The sequence below is a fragment of the Panthera leo genome, chromosome F2, assembly GCF_018350215.1.
Source record: "Panthera leo isolate Ple1 chromosome F2, P.leo_Ple1_pat1.1, whole genome shotgun sequence".
Classification (NCBI taxonomy): Eukaryota; Metazoa; Chordata; class Mammalia; order Carnivora; family Felidae; genus Panthera; species Panthera leo.
The window spans coordinates 79,474,956-79,496,406 of record NC_056695.1 but is presented as its reverse complement, the minus strand read 5'-3'; the positions used below and the strand labels follow the sequence as shown (position 1 = coordinate 79,496,406).

Genomic DNA, 21,451 nt, shown 5'->3' with positions numbered 1-21,451 from the left:
AAGTGACTCTTAAGTTTGCCTTAAAAAAACAAAGACCATGTGACACTTGTGTTACTTCACAGGTTTGGGCATTTCAAGGCTGTTTTTCAGAATGTTTGTTTCCCTGACTGTGCCTGCAGTGTGGGAAGACAGCCATGTAGATGTTGGTTGATGGGTTGGCTTCGTTTATTAGTTATTTATTGAGATACTTGTTCACTCACCGTGTACTGCGTTCTCTGAGATCAGGGGTGAACCCTTATTCTGCTGGGAGCATAGAGCCTGACACCGAAAGCACCCAGGAGGGAAAAAAAGATGAATGAAAGAATAGGCTGAGCGAATGGAATCTGTTGTATTCAGAAGGTCGTTAGAGAAAGGCTTATTGGCATGTGTGTATGTGGGGGGGTCTTGCTACTTGCTGGTGACTAGGCACTTTTCAAAAAGTGTGAGAAACATTCACAAGAAACCAGCGATCCCTTTGTGAGATGATAGGGCAGTGCTTTATACTGTGGGAAAAAGATTGGTGATTTTGGTGAATCCAAAGTAGGATCTTTGGGTATTAAAAAAGATTCTGTCTTTTGTTGAGCCTTTTTTGAAGTGAGGAAGTGTCGAAGTCATCTTGGATAAGGCGTGGCTTTATCTGGGCCGTGAAGGATGAGGAACATTTATGCAGGTGGAGAACATCAGGGAAAGTATTCCTGGTAGGGCAAAAGTTGAAAGGAACCTATAAGCCCATACGTGCGAAGGACACCTTAAAGAGGGGTAGGAAGTGAGTTTTTAAAATGTCGTGACAGACTTGAACAGATCTGTCTCCAAAGATAATCATAAATGGCCGGTGATCACATGGAAAGACGCTCAGTATCACTAGCCGTTGGGAAAATGAAAATCGAAACCAAAAAGAGATACCACTTCACCCCCGTTAGGAGGGCTATTATAAAACCAACAAATCCACCAAATAGGAAATAGCAGATGTTGACAAGGCTATGGAGGATTTAGGACCCTTGTGCACTGTTGGTGGCAGCTGTGGAAAATGGTATGTTGAGTCCTAAAACAATTCAATATATAGAAATACATGAATTTCCCAAAGGGTTGAAAGCTCTGTCTCAGAACGGGTGTTTGTACACCCATGTTCATGGCAGTGTTACTACTCACGATAGCCGAAAGGTGGAAGAAACCCAGGTGTCCATCAACAGACAAATGGATAAAAGAAAATGTGGCCTGTATACGCAATGGAATGTTATCCAGCTTTCAAAAGAAAGTTCTGGGGCGCCTGGATGGCTCAGTAGGTTCAATGTCCTACTCTTGATTTCATCTCAGGTCATGATCCCAAGGTCATGGGATTGAGTCCCATGTTGGGCTCCACTCTGAATGTGGAGCCTGCTTGGGATTCATTCTCTCTCTCTCTCTCTCTCTCTCTCTCTCTCTCTCTCTCCCTCTCTCTCTCTCCCTCCCTCCCTCCCTCCCTCCCTCCGTCCCTCCCTCCCCCCCCAGCCCTTCCCCCTCCCTCTAATTCTTTCCTCCTTCCTCTTTCTGCTCACATGTGCTCTCTAAAAGAAAGAAAAGTTGTGACACATGCTACAACATGTATGACCCTTGAAGACATTCACCTGAGTAAAATAAACAGTCACAACAGGACAGAAACTGTGATCTTTTTATGTGAGGTTTCAAGAGTCATCAAATTCGCAGAGACGGAAAGAGAACGGTGGTTGTCCAGGGCTGGGGGAGGGGAGCAGGGACTTAGTGTTTAACGATAGAGTTTTAGTTTGGGAAAATGAAGAAGTTCTGGATATGGATGGACGGTGCTGATGGTTGTACAGCCATGCGAATGTACTTAATGCCACAGAACTTACATTTAAGAGTGATTAAAATGGTAAATTTTATTACGTATATCTCACCATGATACAAAACGGGGGCGGAAAAAAGAAAAAGAAACAGTGCTGAAATCCAGTTCCCATTTCTTCCCATTTTAAGCCGCGTTGCCTCAGGGTGTCCAGTGGTGGGGCTGCAGAGGGAGAAAGGCGTTTGTTTAATGAGCGTCTGTTGGTTCTGCTACCTCGTTTTCTCCTTGAATCTTCGCTGGAGTCTCAGATAGGCATTCGTTGTTGTCCCCGCGTCACAGTGGAGAGACGGGCTGGGAGTGGAAGACCTGGTGGAGCCGGCGCGCCAGACTGAGCTTAAGCGGCCTGCGGGCCTGCGCCCCTCCCCCGTAGCGTGCGGCTTGGCCACTTCTGGAGGTTTTTTTCACCTGGCCTTCGCACGGCCAAGTTCTTGTCCCCCTCCCGATGCCCTTTCTGTGACCACTTGCCCACGCAGGTTGTTTATTTTCCAAGTCTGCGCCGCGGTCGCCTCTCCGTTGGAGACAAGAAACAGGTCCACAGAAGCGATGACTAAAGGCTCAACACGGCGTCTGGCCAGGAGGGTTTATTGAAACAGGGCTCCTGAACAGAGAGAGGAAGGCAGGCAGCTCCTTCATCCTGTCGGAGGCATGGCTTGGTGGCGCTCTTACCAGGGGAGAGGACGCGTGCGTCCCCCGCCTTGGGCACATGGCGCTGAGGTCCCGGTTGGCCATGGCCGGCGCCGCCCTGGTCTCTCTGGCCCAGCGGAGAGCTCGGACTTGCACACGTGTCTTCAGTGGTCCGCCGAGGGCCGGCTGTGGGTACTTTCTCAGACCCCTCTTTACGTGGCCTAGCTGCAGCAGTGGGCGTTCCGGCCCTTCACCCTGAGGGTCTGCCTCCCTGGGATTCCCGTGACTTTCGTCTCTCGTTGCTTATGCTTTTGGGGTCCTACCTGTGAAACCACAGCCTCGTCCGCGGTCACGAAGATCCACTTCTGTGTTCTTCTTACGGTTTGATCAGCAAGCTTTCCGTGTCAAGAACCATACAGTACATACTTTGGTTTTGTCGGCCACGAATGGTTACTTTCATATGTTCTTTGTTTTTCTTTGTTGTTGTTTCAGAGCCTTTTGACTCCGTAAAAACTGCTCTCGGGGGTGTACAGAACCAGGCTTCAGGCTGCTTTTGGCTGGGCTGTAGTTGGCTGGGGCCCATGCTGGGACTTGACTGCAGAAGGTTGAGTCACAAGAGTGAGGAGTTGAGCTGGGTTTGAGATTTCTTGTTGCTATAGTTACTTGGGCACGCCACAGGCTCCCAAATTCCTCTGCTGTTGTCATATGCTGGGGGGCAGGGCAGAGGGTAGGGGCTGCTGAGACGCCAGGGCGTTTGCCCAGAGTGGTCTTCCTCCGTCCCCAGCCCTTCCTGCACCACCAGGGCTGGGGGCTTTCCATACCGTGTTCCTTCCCCACTGGTGCTGGTGGCAGGAGCAGGTGGGGGTCTCCCTGCTGTCCTTGTCCTGCACTGTGCATCTGGGTCTGATGTTATGGGCTCCTTGGCATCCCTGCTCCTTGCCCACGTGGCGACCTCTCTGCCCAGTACATGGTGGGCATTGTGGACGAGTGGGTTTCCAGCTCCGACAGCATTGGTACGGGATTCTGGCTGGGGACCACCTCCTGCCCTTCCCCCCACTAGAATGGGTATTTATCCCTGCCACTGTACTCTTGGCATTGGTTGCCCCTCCTCCAGAAGCTTAGGATTTTGCTTCAGAGTAGAGAAGGGTCTGCTTGGGGATGGGAGGGGAGTGTGGGGTTGGGGCTGGTGTCTTGGCTTCTTACCTTTATTTGGTGGCTGCTGACTCCCTTCCTCCATGCCCGCGCTCTGGAGGGAGGCTACCTCTGCTTCCCCCACCGCAGCCCCCTGCCCTAGTCCTCTGTGTGTATACCCCGAGAGGGTTCATGGTGAGGAGCCTACAGTGGGTGGGAACTACCTTCTGGTCTGGGTTCCCAAGGGGGTCTTTGCTATTATTAGAGCCCCTACTCAGCCTTTAGCGATTTATTAACCTTTGGGCTAATTGCTTCCTGCCAGTTGCGTGCTGGCTGGCTCTGTACTTGTAGAGAAGATATCCCTACCCTTTACCTTCCAGAAGGGCCTTGTACCTCCTTGGCCTTCTGGCTCTGTGGTTGCCCTGTGACCTCATCTCTTGATGGGTTCAAGGAAGTGTCAGGAGTTTGTAGCTGGTCAGCCTTACTGACTGTTGACCTGGGAGCTATGCTCTACCTCCTGGACAGAAGTGCCACCTTCCCCCAACACCCTTGTCTGTATGTTGAAGTGATGCTGATTGAAATGCGTTTTTCTCTCAGAAATGCTCTAGGAACCACAGAATAATTTTGGAGCCTTTTTCCATTTGTGCATCTGGGCTGAGGGATGTTGGTGCAGACACAGGGCATCCTAGGAAAGACGGTGCAGGGGCCCAGTTTCCGAGTTGCCCAGTTGGGGTTATCTTCCCTCTTACCTAAGTGAAGCCTGCCTTCTGGAAGAAAGCCCATCAACTTCGCGATTACTAACATACCGTGTTTACATCATTTCAGACCTTGGAAGCTATCCTGAATTTCAAATACTCCGGAGGCCCGGGCCACGCTGAAGGGTATTACAGGAACCTGTCCCTGGGGCTGCACGTGGAGGCTGAGCCGTCTGTGTTCTTCACCCGAGTCACTACTCTGCCGGCGACCAGGTAAGAGGATCTCTGCCCTATGATTGCCTTCTTCTGGAATCTGACAGCACTGCATTTGGAATTCTGACCTCAGGATTCATCTTGGTCCCACCTCTAGTCAAATCCACACCACCGTGCCAAGTTGCGTAGCCTCCCTGGGACTCAGGTTTCTGTATCAGAAAAACAGGCCTTCTAAGAAGTGCCTTTTCCTTTAGTTGTAGTGGACGGGCTTTACACCTTGTAACGTGGCAGAATAATAACATCAACATTGCAACATGCTTGCTTGTGGCCGTCATTGTACAGGACACATTTCCCACTCATGGCCCTGAGGCTGGTCCTGGCTTCAGTCTGATTCCCTCTCCTGCTAGTAGGGGTTCGGCAGGTAGCCACATGTCCTGGGGACTCCTGGAGTCTAACATCTCTTCCTGTGTCACTTCCGGCATCCCTGGAAAACACCGTGCAGAGCCAGGCTGTCCAGGATCTAGCCACCTCCCTGTTCATGGAGTTCCCGGCCATCTAGAGCCCTGGGCTGTTTCTGCCCAGGGCGCCCATCTTGCACAGACATTTTCTCTCCAGTTTACTCCTCCAGGCCTAGCCTTCCTCCAGGGGGAAAGAAATCAGATAGCGTGTCTATGTCAAACCCAGAAGTGGCCAGAGGTCCTAGAGGTACTCTGCTCTGAGGCAGGAGAATGACAATATCGCATTGAAAACTTTGAGAGAGAGCCGGGAGTGGTTGGTTCTGAAAGTGGTGGGTGGTATTCCATCCAATGGGGCTGCTCTTCTCAGATTCCTCCTCCAGCGGCCAGCAGCCTGTGGGAAGCAGGTGCAGATTACCACCGAGTACTTCCTATTTATTTTCGTGTCCAGTGGTTCCTTGCATGTTGGGGTAGGATGCAGTGGGACAGGATTACTTCTTCCTCTTTTTTTTAAAGTTTATTTATTTTGAAAGAGAATGCAAGTGGGGGAGGGCAGAGAGCGGGGAGGAGAGAGAGAATCCCAAGCTGGCTTCGTGCCATCAGCGTGGAGCCCAATGCGGGGCTCGAACCCATGAACCGTGAGATGATGACCTGAGCTGAAATCGAGTCAGATGCTTAACCAGCTGAGCCCCCAGTGCCCCTAGTATTGTTTATTCTTGATAGAGTTACGGTGGCAGTGATCACAAGCACCTCTGTAGCCTTGAACTGGGAAAGAACATCACAGGCAGCAGCCCCTTCCCTCCACCCGTGGGTTCCGTGTTCCACAGAGTGAAAGAGAGGGATGTTGCTGCCCACGTTAATGTTGATAAAAAACTCCTTTTAAAGTGATACAGCCCCAAATAATAAGTGTGGTTTTGGTTTATAGGAAAGACCATTTTTCTTCCCAGCCGTTGGAGAATGGCTCCGCAAGAATTAATGGCTTAGCTTGGGCTTCTTAGCATCACATTTCATCATCTGTCACTTTTTTCAGTCCGTGGAGTAATAGTCTTTCTTGCCAAGGCTTGCCTCTGTTTTGCATTTGTTGTATAAAGCATCAAAGCACTTACCCCTGGGGAGGCTGTGACCAGGGCTGCTGCCAGATGCTCTGAGAGTATTTCAGGCCCTTCCTGTGCATTAGGGCTGCTCCGTGATGTACCTGCTGTGTTCCTTTCTCATCCTCGCATCGCCTGCTGCCACTGCTCATATAAATAGTTCTTGGAAGCAGCACGGGTTGTCACTGAGTTGGGTTTTCTCCCCCCTCTTGATACCTGGCTTCCATGTCATGGCCCCTGCAGCTCTAAATGACAATTTAAGATGACAAAAATGCTGCCATGTGGAAAGGAGCAAACACACTTGGAAAAGTCAGTGGTTAGCTCAAGTGCTCTTTGGCTCCCGATTACCCCACCCACTGATTCTATTCTTTCTTGTCGGCCGACGTGGTCTTTTTCTTGCTCTCGGGATTGATCTCCTAACCCTCCCTTTCCGTTCCTGCTAAGTCTGATTCTCCCCAGATCTGTGGATTGAACCTCTGAGACATCTCCTGACCCCCTCTGCATTCCACTGCACGTCTTGGTTACCTCTCCTTGACACTTTAGGAGTAGTTGCCTGTGTGGTCCCCCTGCCTCCAGTTTTGCTCCTGCATCATCCTGTAAATGCAGACGGATTAAAGACTTTCCCAGTACTTGGGAGATAAAGTTCAGAGTCCCTATCGTGATATTCAGGGGACTTAAAAATTTGAGCCAGACCTTTGCCTTTAGCTCTGTTTGTTCCCACTTCCTCCACACATCCAGGAGAAGACACTTTGCCTCTGTCAGCAGCACTAGGTGTATCAAGACCATTTCCTGCAACATGTCTTTGCATACATTTCTAAAACTCTTCTTAAACTGTCTTTCACCTACTCTTTTGGGAAAAGTTTGTTGGCCATTGATGATCTACTATGTCACCAGTTTTGTAAAATTTTCCTGAATGTGACTAGATAGAGTTGGTTGGTCCTTCTGTGCGCCTTGTGTTTCCAGTAAAGTACTTACCAGACTATAAGCCTTTCAACAAGTACCTTGAATGTTTCATTTATTCTTTAAATAAACACCAGTATTTCATATTTTAGATAAAGCACTCAGTGGGGTAGTAAATGGGTAGAGCCCGTCCTTGTGTTTCATCAGCCTGGTAAAAGCTAATCAGGCAGAAATAATATCAAATGGAAACATGGGTCTATATTAAGGAATGTTGAATCCTAGAAATAGAAATAGCAAGTGAATAAACAGAAAAGATTCTTCCCCTTGCTTCTTAATTTCTCTAAAAGACTATTGACTATTTAAAGAAAAAATAAGAGCATATAATTTTGTTGTGCATATCATATAGAGAAGTAAAATATGTAACCAAAAATAGCACAAAGAAATGGAAGGGAGACGGAGGAGAGGAGGATGGCGGTTCTTACATGCTACTGTTACGATACCGTTTGAAGTTAAAATGTAGTAAGTTAAAGATGCATATTGGAAACCCTTTAGCAACCACTTAGAGTGTGGATAATAAGCCAGAAGAGAGAAAATGAGTTACTAGAAAATGCTTAATCTGAAAAGGGGGGAAGAGGTGGCAAGTAAAGAACTAGAATCTTATAGTCGAATAGCAATGTGGTAGACTTAAGTCTAATGTACCAAGAATTGTATTAAATGTAAATGGACCAAAGACTGTATGTAAAAGTGCAAGTTGTCAGACTATAGTAAAACAAACAAACAAACAAACTAGAGACAACTACATGTTTTCTACCAGAAACTCAAAATTATGTAGAGTGTATAAGTACAAATATGGGGGGGAAGATATGCCATGCAAACAATCATGAGAAAGTTGGTGTGGGTATATTAATATCAAACAAGTAGACTTTGAGGAGAAAAGGGTAGGATAATTTTATTGATAGAAAGGTCGAGTCCTCAAGAGTACATAAAAAGTATAAATGCAAATGTACTTAAAACATAACTTCAAAATAAAACCAGGATCTTGGGGAGAAACGGAAAATACCAGTTATAGTTGGGTATTTCAACACCTGTATCTCAGTAGTTGATAGACAAGCAGACAGAAAATTAGTAATAATATAGGAAACATGTATACTTGTAGTAAATAATTCCAGCTAACTGATATTTATAGGACACTAAATGCATATATTAGAAAAGATGAATGGTTCAAAAAAAGGGTGAAGAGTAGTTACCAATGAAATGGAAAATGAAAAAATAATATGTAAAGTAAATGGAACTAAAAGTTGATTCTTGGAAAAGATTAATAAAATTAATAAACTATAGCCAGGATGATCAGAATTAAAAAGAGAAAATACAAATTACTGCGAATGAATCACTATAAATTCTGTACACATTAAAATAATAAAAGTATATTATGATAAATCATATTCTGATAAATTTTACAAATGAAAAATGTTTTGAAAGACAGAAATTACTAAAGTTGACGCAAGAAGAAATAGAGTCCTTGAGATAGTCACATATCAGTTAGTTTAAATTCTTAATTAAAAACTCCCCATGAAGCAAACTTTACGCTCAGATGGGTTCACTGTGAAATATATCAAACTTTTAAGGAGAAATAATACCACTTTTACAAAAATTCTTCCACAAGTAGACTAGGGAGGGAATACTTCCAATTCTCATTTTATGACACTATCTTCACCCTGATGCCAGTTGGGAGAAACATTATGAGAAAGCAAATGTTGTGATCCATGTCCTCATGTGCATAATTCTAAAAATTCAGAACCGAATACTAAGAAATCCACCCTAGCAATATAAAAGAGATATGCAATATGAATAATTCAGGTTTCATCCAACAACACAAGGTTGTTTTACCATTGAAAAATCAGTGCATTTACTAACAAAATAAAGGAGAAAAATAAGATGTCAGTTGATGAAAAAAATCCTCTGACAAAATTGAACACTTATGATAGAAACTGTCCACATAAACAAGTCTCGGAGGAGAACTTGTGCAGTCTGATCTGGATGATCTACAAAACCCTAAAATTATGTAGCTTAACATAATACTTAATTGGGAAAGACTGAGCACTTGTTCTGAGATCACGACCAGTCAAGACAAGTATGTTTGCTCTTGCCAGTGTATTCATTACTTTTCTGCCATTTCTACCTAATCAGGGCAGGCAATGAGATGAGAAACGAATTAAAGCTGTAAAAATTGGAAATGAAGAAGTTAGCAATCACATGTGTTTGCATGATACATATGATCATGTACGTAAATATCCTAAGAGATCTACCACCCTAAAGAAATTGTTAGAACTAATAAGTTAACAAGATTGCAGGATGATACCATATTATGTTCAGAAATCAACTATGGTTTTATACACTGGCGTATAGTAGCAGTTAATTTGCAAATGAAATTTTGAAAATATTTGTATTATAGTAAAAAACATTCAACACTTAGGGATAAATCTTTTTAAAGATGATCTCTACCTTGAAAATGTCAAAGTACAGCTAAGGGAAATTAGAGAACACTTAAATAATTGGAGAGCTATACCATGCCTGTTGATTTAGAGAATCAATTATTGCTAAGATACCAGTTCCCCCAAATTGGATTGTGAATTCAGTGCAATTCCAGTCAAAATCCCAGCAGGTTGGGTGCCCGGGTGGCTTGGTCGGCTAAGCGTCCGACTCTTGATAGCAACTCAATTCTTGGTCTCAAGGTCATGAATTCAAACTCCACGTTGGGCTCCACCCCAGATGTGAAGCCTACTTGGAAAAAAAATAAAATCCAAGCAGATTTTTTTTGGAGTGCAATTGACAAGTTGTTACAGAAATTATTTCAAAATGCCTATTGCCAATGGACTAGACACACATCTACACACACACACACACACACACACACACACACACAAAGTTGGTGTAGGCGATGATTTTAAGGCAGTGTGCCGTTAGACTAGCTAAGACAGTGCTATTGTTATAGACAAAGGGATCAATGGACCATAATAGTCTAGAGATAGGCTTTTTTATATAGGATCAAATGATTTTTAAGGTATGAAAACAACTTCACGTGGAGTGAAAAGGTTTTTCAACAAATGGTGCTGGAAGAACTGGATACGAATGTGGGGAAAAGAAGAACTTTCACCCATAGGTTCCATCATACACAAAAATTCATTTGAGATGGGTTCTAGACCCAAAAGAAAAAACTTTGCTACTTTTTCTTTGAAAAGGTTTATAAAGTATCTTTGTAACTTTGGTGCAAAGATTCCTCAGGTGGGGTCAAAGACTACTAACTATAAAATTATAAAGTTGATAAAATTTAAAATTTAAGACACAGAATTGAAGCAGGCCCCAGGCTGAGCTGTCAGCACAGAGCCTGACACAGGGCTCAATCTCAGCGACCGTGAGATCTTGACCTGAGCTAAAGTCAAACGTTTGACTGACTGAGACTCCCAGGAGCCACAAGAACACTTGATTTTATACTGGAGAAGGAAAGGTGGCAAAGAAAATGGAACATTGTCCAAATTCTTGAAGAATGAGCAAGGTTTCACCACTCATTTGCTGGGAGGAGTGGGGGACTAACACTGGACTTCTGTTTCCTTGGCCAGATTTTGAGCTCTGTGCAGTGCGGAGGCAGGAGGTTAACCTTGGTACCTCAAGGCTTGGCACCTTTGGCCCATGGTAGGGCCGTGTGAAACTTAAGGAGTGATTGGACGAGTATAGACAGTTCTTGACTTATGATGGCCTGATTTAGAATCTTTCAACCTTTAGTAGGGTGAAAGTGATCTGAATTCAGTTTCTACTGTTTTTGTGATTTTGAAGTTGGATCTTTTCCTGGGCTAGCGGTATGCGGATACTTGCTTATTAGGCTGGGCAGCGGTGGGGAGCTGCGGCCCCAGTCAGCCAGTGAGTATGAGGGTCCACGACTGGCACACTGACGGCCATTCTACATCCGCAACGGCCATTCTGTTGGTCAGTACAGTAGTCAGTTATATGAGATATTAAATAGGCATTTTTGATGTTTCTGCCCAACTGTAGACTAATGTAAGTGTTCTTAGGCACATTTAAGGTGGGCGAGGCTAAACCGTGGTATTTGGTAGGTTAGTGTATGAAATGCATTTCAGCTTAGGATGGGTTTATCTGGATGTAACTCCACTGTAACTGGAGGAAGATCTGTAGATGATGGCAATACTACATTTTTTCAGGTGTCTTTTGTGTAAAAGGCATTGCTTCTAAAAAATTTTCTTAAGCTCTGTTTTCCTTAGAGACCTGTGTAAACTACATGGCCTGGAATATAGTAGAATTACCATGCATTTGATTTGGGTACTCCAATTTTGCTTTTCATGGAGGTTGATGTGACAGTGCCTCTGGAATTCATTATTTTTTATCTTGCTCACAGGTGAGTTTTCTGTTAGCATCATGCCATTTTAGAGTCAAGCATCCATCCCCATAGCGGGCCCATTTTGACGCATTTGCTTTATAAATGGGGTCCAGAGAAGGGTGTGTGATTTGCCCAGGTTCTCACAGCTTGCTGGTGACAGACTGGCATCCACGGGTCACGGCTTCAAGGCCTCTGCAGCACAGACGGCTGGGTGACCCACAGTACATGTTAGTTGGAGCTTGTGTGGAGATTCGGGCTGACTTTGGTGCAAAAAAGCCACATACACATCAAAAGATAACTATTGCTGGCATAAACAATCTACTTGGAACCCCAAATATAAATGGATACGAAGGCATTATGCTCCTTTGGATGGTTCCATATACCTGCTCCTCTCGCGAATATTGATAACTGATGCAGTTTTTCTCACTGGGAGTTGTTTAATGAGAGTGTTTTAGGAGTGAAGGGGGATGGGAAATCCTATTTATTCAGGGCCTGCTGTATTCTAGGGAGTGACCCAGGTCTGTCGGGCTCAGCGTCCTATTAAACTCCGTAAACCCTTCGAAGTCGGCCTTGCTCTCTGGAGATGTTGCCTGAGCCGCACGTTAACGAGTGGAAGAGGTGTGGTGTGCTTTCCGGCCTTCTGGGCACCGTTTCTGCCAGCGGTCCTCTGAGCTGGGAGCGCAGAGGCCTGGGTTCTGGTCTGCATTCTGCCCCTCACCCCTGCCATATCTTTGGAGGCGGCTGGCTCTCCCCCAGGTCCGCCTTCCTGCCCCTCACGGGAGTGCTCGGCGTGGCCCTGCTCACCTCACCCGGCTGATGCGAGAAGCAGAGGATGCCACGGAGGACACAGGTGTGTTCTTGACCCCAGCGCGCGGTGTAGACGGGAGGCAGAGCTCTCTTTGTTCTTTCCCCCCACTTCTCCCTCAGGGGTGTGCATGGGTCTCAGATGACTTGTATTGAGGAGATCGGTTGCTTTGAGATTCACTCGTTTCACACCAAGCTGGCTGGTATGTTGTTAGGGAGCAGACTGAAACGGATCGGGCCATGCCACCCCCGTCTGAATGCCCAGCCCTCGTCTCTCCTGAGGAGCAATTTCTTTCTAGTCTGTTAGAATAAATGATCCAATCTCCTGCATTGCTACTCTGAGCTATGTGAAAAACACTCTCCCCTGCGCAGGGCCAGGGTGTAATCGTTACTACGTTATTAAGAGAAATCCTACCACTTGACACATCACAGCACTTACCCCTGGCCGTTTAGAAAAATTCCATTTCCCCCCATGGGGTAAGACCGCTCAACTCTGTAGGGAACATGTGCTCACAGACCCACAATAAAGGCAATCTTAACGTTGGGTTGTTGGGTTTTATCGTGGTAGATCTTTTTCAAGTTGTTACATTTATTTATTAAGTTGGTTTCAAGCTTAACAAGAACGTAGCGTTTTAACAAGCACCAGAATTCAGAAGACGTACCTGTATCTGCCTTCAAATTTTGATTCCACTGCTTACCTGCACTGTGATCTTGAGTAAATCATTTATATTCCTTTAGCCTGAAACAGGTAACATCGATAGTGTCCAGTTGTGCTGACATTGTACAAATGTGTGCAAAGTACCTAATACAGTGCCTGACACCAGGTAGATCACTGAAAGGAGGTGGTTGTCACTTTTCTCGTGTGTCTGCCTTGCGTGTTCCAGTCATGTGCCACATTCTAGGGACAAAGGGCTGGGTGGGTCGTGCAGAAACATAACAGCTTTGGTGCAGCGGGCTCTGTGGACGTCCTTATGATGTCACTCACGGAACGTATCTGAACGGTCCCTTCGCCTTTGCCCCACTGCTGGACGCACGGCTGTATCGGTACCGCCTAGCCAATGACGCAAGCGGTCACTGGAGCCCCTGTGTGGCTCGGTCCCTTAGGCATCCGGCTCTTGATCTCAGCTCCGGTCTTGATCCCGGGGTTGTGAGTTCAAGCCCCGTACTGGGCTTCACCCTGGGCGTGGAGCCTACTTAAAAAAAAATAACCAGGCAGTAAATCAATGGAATTGTTAAATGTTAGAATGGGGATGTGAGCAGTGTGGGGTGACAATCTTGAAGCAAACGGCTGAATTTGCATCGGATGGTTTCAGGGGGTATGGCAGGAACTCTTCGGGGAGGTGGGGGTAGGGCACTTCATGGTCCCTGTGATGGGGAGCGACGGGCAGAAGGGGGCGCCCAGTGCAGGGTGCGGCTGGGCACTGGAGTGGCCCTGGTGGCTGCTGGGGGGCGGGTATTAACCTGGTTTGGCCCCAGGTGGCTGGCAGCCACCAGAGAGCTGCCTCATCTTTTGCACCGGAGTATTTATTACCAATTAAACCTAGGAAGAAAAGACTCAATCCTCCTCTCCTCTGAGATGACAGAAAATGAAATGAGGTTTTAAATTCTGTTGGTCTGATTCAGACCCATGCCATTTTTTTTTCAATTTATTTTGAAGTAGATTTTCACAGGAAGTTGCCAAAAAATGTACAGATCCTGTGCAGCCCACATCCCGCCCTCCCCAGTAGGATATAAGATATTCAGGTCTGCAGTTGGGAAATGGAGAGAATAAATACTGAAAAGAATTACTTGAGGTGCCCAGTGAAGACCCCTTTATAATATTTAATGAACTTTCCAAATGTTTTTATTAAAAATTTTTTAAATGTTTATTTACTTTTAAGAGAGAGAGAGAGAAAGAGCGTGCACCAGCAGGGGAGAGGCAGAGAGAGAGGGAGACACAGAACCCGATGCAGGCTCCAGGCTCTGAGCTGTCAGCACAGAACCCTGTGCGGGGCTTGAACCCATGAACCGGGAGACCATGACCTGAGCCGAAGTCGGATGCGTAACTGATCGAGCCACCCAGGCGCCCCAAACTTTCCAGATTTTTTCAACACAGAGGCTTTAGCAAGGTTTTTGATGTCCATGAGATATAGTAGGCCATGAAAGGCCCAGAAGTCCTGGAGACGGTGCCCTGTGCTTAGCCCTGGGTCCGTGTCTGGGGAAGGCCCGCTGCGGCCCCGCTCCCACTTGGACTGGAGATGGTATCGTTGGGATGCCACTCTCAGCTGCTGCCTCACACATCTAATTTCTGGGAAGGATGGTCCAGCGCAGGGTGGGGAACTCGTGCTCTTGCCTTGTGGCAGGGGCCAGGGTGGTCCAGCCAGCGAGCCCACGTGAGAGGGTGATGAGCCCGCCTCTGCCCCACCATCACCACCTTCTCGGCTGTCTGCGGGGACGGGAGGAGGGCTGCCTTGCCTCTTGGAGAACCACACACGGCACCACTGCCCCCAGCTGCCACGGCGGTTCGGTCGGTGGGTGCGTCAGGTTGGAGGGAGCTTCCTCCCCTCCCCCACCTGCTAGCTCACGTTCCCTGAGATGATGAGCCCCCCCTTTCATTGTCTTCCCAGCTGTTAGTGTATTGTAGGCCTGCAGAGGCCCGGAGGGCGGGACGCAGCCTGTCAGAGGCAGGAGCGGCTGGACATTCCGTCTAGACTGATACCCACACGGTTAGCCCTCTCTGGCTCCTGGTCTGCTGGCCATGAGCCCCAGGTGTACCGCCTCCCAGTTTCTGTGTCTGCTCACAGGTGTATCTTGAGGAGACTCCTTTTGTGTCTTACTGATACTTAGTAATAAACTATTAAAACTGATAATTTTGGGGGGCTCGGGTGGCTTGGTTGAGCGTCTGACTCTCAATTTTGGCTTGGGTCATGATCTCACAGTTCATGAGTTTGAGCCCCGCATTGGGCTCTGTGCTGACTGCTTGGAGCCTACTTGGGATTCTCTCCCTCTCTCTCTCTGCCCCTTGCCTGCTCGTTTGCACTCTCACTCAAAAAAAAAAAAAAAATAAATAAACAACAAAAAAAATCGATAATTTTAAGTGACCTGTATTTTATCTGAGGTTGTGATATCCTTAAATATCACATGTTGATGTTCGTTTTAAGACCATATACTTACTAAAGACAGATGTAAAGTTTTCTATTTAACAAATAATAGACACTAATATATTGGGAAAGTGTGATTTATAAATGTCAATTTAAAATGCCTGGGTCACGTTTGATTTGGGGATTGAACGTAAGGGTAAAGGTAGATTCTACAAAAGCAAAGGTTGGCCAGAGTTTCTTTGCAACCTAATGATTAGAATTCTTGCACTTTGCATTTTTAAATTTTACTAGTTTGTTTGTTTAATCCTTGTAGAGTGAGTCTCAAATGCTGATACGTGGAGTGATTCCAGGCGGGTGTCTGCAAATATTCTTCTGTGAGCAATCCTATTTGAATCTGGCTTCTCACCATTCCCAGAAAACGAAAAGCCATATTGGACCCGGTCATGCTTATGTGCTATCGTGTGAGTCACAAAGCATCTGGCAGTGCCCAGCACACACACCTGGTGTCAGTCACCAGAGGCACAATGTCACACGTGTGCTCCTGGCTCCTGTCTCTCACTCGTGGTCCATTCTGAGTACAAGTTCGGCGATGTGACGGAGAGTAAGCGGTGGGTTCTTCGGAGCTGCTGTGGTGCTATGCCGGTCTGTTGGAAGACGAGGCCGCGTTGTGACCAAGCCGCGAGCATGTTTCTCCGAGCGCCAGCGGCTCCTGGGCGCGCTGCGTCCTGCACCCTCAGCCTGTGACATGGTTGCTTTCTATTTAAACAGCTTTATCGAAACGTCATTCACATACCATACAGTCCACCCGCTTAGACCGTAAGTGAGTATGTTTAGTATGTTCAGAGAGTTGTTCAACCCTTAGCGCAGTCTGAATTTGGAACTTTCCACCCTCCCCGAAGAGGCCCTGTACCCTTTAGTAGTTACGCCCATCTTTCATTCCTGGCAGCCACAAATCTCTCTAGATTGTCTGTTCTTGATATTTTATATCAGTGGAATTATGCAGTAGGTGACTGTCTTCTTCCACTTAGCATAGGGTTTTCAAGGTTCACCCATAGTGAAGTATCCTGTCCTTTGTTTTTATGGCTGAATAATATTCCATCGTGTGGATATACCACGTCCTGTTGATCCATTCTTTAGTTGATGGGTATTTGGGTTGATTCCATTTTCTGGCTGTTACGAATAATACTGTTTTGAATATTTATGGGCAAGTTTTTGTGTGGACATATGTTTTTATTTCTCTTGGGGATACCTAGGAGTGGAAATATCAGATCATATGGTAACTCTATATTTAATCATTTTAGAGACCTGCCAGACTGTTTTGCAAAGTGGGTGCACCATTTTGCATTCCCACAGTAGTATCTGAGGGTTCCAATTTCTGCACGTCTTGCCGACATTTGTTAGTGTGTCTTTGTAATTATAGCCATTCCAAGTGGCTTCTCTTAAAGGGAAGTTTTTAAAACATCATTTAAGAACTTATTAACTGAAAAGTTAGAAACAGAGATCCTTCCTGCCATTCTCAAGCTGGGCACTCATTTTTTTTTTCTGGAAAGAAAGCAGATGAGAGAAAACAAGAAGGCTTACAGAACTTTGATAAAAGACCACACGGATTTGGCCAATTTGGTGTGCGTGGCTATCCCCGTGTGTTTTGGTTTTGTTTGCTCACTTGACTGCACTCCTCAGGATGATTGAACACTAACATTTAGACCCCGGGAGGCCTCAGAGATACTGACCAGATTCTGGGGGGCTGAGGGGAGAGAGCGCCCCACTTACTTTGTGGTTGAGGCACTGCGGTGTTTAGATAGACTCAGACCTTGGCGTGGGAATTTCTCAGGCTCACTTTCAGCTGAGTCAATATTGAATAATTAGCTGGGAGTGCTTGGTTGGCAGGCCTGTATGCTTTCCCTTTGGCGGCTCCACTGACAGCCACCCAGCTAATAATAATCACCAGCTCGTGTGTTGATGCAATCCTCTGCCGGAGTCTTCTTCCTACTCCTACTTTCACCTTCTTTTTCCATTGGAACCTTTTAATAATTTTATGATGCAGGCACTCTTGTCCCCGTTGGGAAAACTGAGGCTCAGAGAAATGAAACGGTTTGCTTAAGACGTTACAGACATTGTGCTACAGAATTGGTATTCATTCACGACAAGTTTTATGCACTAGAGCTCATCAGACTCGTCGTGATGTTTATTTTTTCATTGCGTCAATTAAAAACATTTTAAATTGACACACAGTAAACTTGACTTCTCTGATGTACAGTTTTATGAGTTCTAACTCACAATGACATTTGTATATTCACCACAGTCAGGGTAAAAAACAGTTCTATCACCCCCCAAAAGTTCATTCATTGTGTTACCCGTTATAATCTTACCCTGCCCCACCCCTCAACAGGTGACCACGGATCTGTTCTCCGTCGCTGGGTTTGACTCTCCCAGAATGTTATATAAATGGAATCATGCTGTATTTAAGCTTTTGAAAGTGAGTTTTTTCACTGACTATTGATTTTGAGATCCGTCCCAAGTTGTTGAATATATCAGTAGTTGGATTTTTTTTTTATTATTGCCAAGGAGGTTTCCGTTGTATAGATGTACTGTAGTTTGTGAGTTCTTGTACCAGTTAAAAGACATTTGGATTGTTTCCAGCTTTTTTTTTTTTTCAAGTTAGTTAACATACACTGTAGTCTTGGCTTCAGGAGTAGAAACCAGTGATTCATCATTGATCTATAACCCCCAGTGCTCATCCCAACAAGTGCCCTCCTTAATGCCCATCACCCATCTAACCCATCCCTCCACCCAACACCCTTCCAGCCACCCTCAGTTTGTTCTCTGTTTTCAAGAGCCTCTTAACGTTTGCCTCCCTCTCTGTTTTTATTTTTTTCCTTCCTCTCCCCTAGGATCACCCATTAAGTTTCTCAAATTCCACATATGAGTAAAATCATGTGATATCTGTCTTTCTCTGACTTATTTAGCTTAGCATAATAACCTCCAGTTCCATCCACATTGTTGTAAATGGCAAGATTTCATTCTATTTCATCACTGAATAGTATTCCATTGTATATGTAAACCACATCTTCTTAATCCATTCATCAGCTGGTGGACATTCAGGCTCTATCCATAATGTGGCTATTATTGACAGCACTGCTCTAAACATTGGATGCATGTGCCCCTTCAAATCAGCATTTTTGTATCCTTTGGATAGATTCCTAGGAGCAATTGCTGGGTCATAAGGAAGTTCTATTTTTAATTTCTTGGGGAAACTCCACACTCTTTTCCAGAGTGGCTGCACCAGTTTGCATTCCCACCAAGAATGCAATAGGGCTCCCCTTTCTCTACATCCTCGCTAGCATCTGTTGTTTCCTGAGTTGTTAATTTTAGACATCCTGACCGGTGCAAGGTGGTATCTCTGTGGTTTTGATTTGTATTTCCCTGATGATGAGTGATGTTGAGCATCTTTTCAAGTGCCTGTTAGCCCTCTGGATGTCTTCTTTGGAAAAGTATCTATTCGTGACTTTTGCCCACTTCTTCACTGGATTATTGGGTTTTCTTTGGTGTTGAGTTGGATAAATTCTTTATAGATTTCCCTTTATCGATATGTCATTTACACATACCTTCTCCCATCCTGAAGGGTTGCCTTTAGTTTTGCTGATTGTTTCTTTTGCTGTGCAGAAGCTTTTTATCTTGATGAGGTCCCAATAGTTCATTTTTGTTTTTGTTTCCCTTGCCTCTGGAGACATGTCGAGTAAGAAGTTGCTGCAGCCGAGGTCAAAGAGGTTGCTGCCTGTTTTCTCCTGTAGGATTTTGATGGTTTCCTGTCTCGCATTTAGGTCTTTCATCCATCTGGAATTTATTTTTGTGTCTGGTGTAAGAAAGTGGTCCAGTTTCCTTCTTCTGCATGTTGTTGTCCAGTTCTCCCAGCACCATTTGCTAAAGAGACTTTTTTCATTGGATTCTCTTTCCTGCTTTTTCAAAGATTAGTTGGCCCTATATTTGTGGGCCCATTTCTGGGTATTGTCCCCAGCTGTTTGTGATTGTGAATAGAGCTGCTATAAATACCTGTGTATAGTGTTTTCATGAATGTAGTATTCGTGGGGATTTTTTTTTCATGGCTTAAAATATGGTCAGTATTCTGGTAAATGTTGCTGAACGCTTGAGAAGTACATGTGCTGTGCTGCTGTTGGGTGGAGTGTTCTCTTAGTGTCCATCAGATCCAGGTGGTCTGTGGGGTTCTTTGTTCTGTGTCCTTGCTGATTTCATGTCTGATTTGCCGTGCCTTGCTGAGAGTGGGGTGACATCTTCAACTTGGCGATTTTGTCCATTTCTTCTTTCGCTTCTCTTTTTTTCTGTATTTTGAAGCTTCTGTAGCTAGGTGTATTTAGGTTAAGAATTATTATGTGTTCTTGGTATATTAATGCTTTATCATTATATAATGATCCTTCATGTTTTTATTGATTTTCTTCTCAAATTTTTATTTAAATTCTAGTTATTACCATACAGTACAATATTGGTTTCAGGAGTAGAGCTCAGTGATTCATCACTTACGTACAACACCCAGTGCTTATCACAAGTGCTCTCCTTAATACCCATCACCCATGTAGCCCATTGCTCACCCACCTCCCTCCATCAACCCTCAGTTTGTTTTCTGTTATTAAGAGTCTCTCATGATTTGGTTCTCTCTCTCTCTCTCTCTCTCTTTTCCCCTTCCTGTATGTTCTTCTGTTAAACTGTACATGAGTAAAATCATATGGTATTTGTCTTTCTCTGACTTACTTTACTTAGCATAATACAGTCTAGCTCCATCTATGTCATTGCAAATGGCAAGATTTAATTCTTTTTGATGGCTAATATTCCATTGTGTGTGTGTGTGTGTGTGTGTACACACACACACACACACACAACACATCTTCTTTATCCATTCAACAGTTGGTGGACAGTTGGGCTCTTTCCATAGTTTAGCTATTGTTGATAATGCTGCTAAAACATCAGGGTGCATGTAACCCTTTGAATCAATATTTTTGTATCATTTGGTTAAATACCTAGTAGTACAATTGCTGGATCATATGGTAGTTCTGCTTTTAACTTTTTGAGGAACCTCCACACTGTTTTACAGAGTGGCTGTACCAATTTGCAATCCCACCAAGGGTCTAAAAGGATTCCCCTTTCTCCACATGCTTGCCAACACCTACTGTTTCTTGTGTTGTTAATTTTGGGCATTCTGATAGGCGTGAGATGATATCGTGGTTTTGATTTGTATTTCCCTGATGATGAGTGATGTTGAGCAATTTTTCATGTGCATGTTAGCCATCTGAATGTCTTCTTTGGGAAAATGCCTATTCATGTCTTTTGCCCATTTCTTCACTGGATTGTTTGTTTTTTAGGTGTTGAGTTTGATAGGTTCTTTATAGATTTTTGGATACTAACCCTTTACCTGATATGTCCTTTGTGAATATCTTTTCCCATTCTATAGGCTGCCTTTTAGTTATGTTGATGGTTTCTGTTGCTATGCAGAAGCTTTTTATCTTGATGAGGTTCCAATAGTTCATGTTTGCTTTGTTTCCCTTGCTTCCGGCAATGGGTCTAGTAAGAAATTGTTCCCGCTGAAGTCAAAGAGGTTTCTGCCTGTGTTCTCCTCTAGGATATAACATTCTTCTTTATCTCTGCTTATTTTCTGCTCTTACATGTACCCCGAAGTGTCTGATACTAATGTAATACTCCAGGGTTGTTGTTTTTTTTAAATGAATGTTTATTTGGTGTATTCTTTTCTATTCTTTTAGGCTATTCTATTTTATTCTTCTAGGCTATTCTTTTAGCCTAGCTATATTGTTCTATTTAAAGTGAGTTTATTCTAAATAACATATAGTTCAATCTTTTTGAGTCTATTCTTACAGTCTCTGTTAATTATAATGTTTAGGTCATTTATATTTAATGTAGTTCTTGATGTATTCCTACGTAGGTTTATCTATACTTTCTTCTAAGGGACTTATTTTTTTTAACATTTAGTTACACATCTATTTGAAATTTATTTTTGTTGATGGTGTGAGGTAGGGATATCATTTCTTGGTGTGTCTGCATCACCATGTGTACCAGCACTAGTTAGTGAATCTTCCCATTAATCAACACTGCCACTTCAGTCATATATCTACTTGTCTTATATTCATGGATCTGTTTGGGGCCTGTTTTTTTCCACTGATGTATTGATATATCACTGCCCCCAGCATCACTGTCCTCATTACTCCAGCTTTATAACAGTTCTTGATA

At 44.6% G+C, this 21,451-nt stretch overlaps 1 protein-coding gene across 4 annotated transcripts in view; it reads left to right on the top strand.

Annotated features, from left to right (window-relative positions):
- Positions 1-21,451, top strand: part of TRAPPC9 (trafficking protein particle complex subunit 9) — a 570,461-nt gene that overhangs the window by 353,494 nt on the left and 195,516 nt on the right. For all 4 annotated transcript variants that reach the window (XM_042923740.1, XM_042923741.1, XM_042923739.1 and 1 more), the window contains one exon: positions 4,397-4,539. In XM_042923740.1, the coding sequence (XP_042779674.1) occupies positions 4,397-4,539 (143 nt within the window). The remainder of the gene's footprint in view (positions 1-4,396; positions 4,540-21,451) is intronic.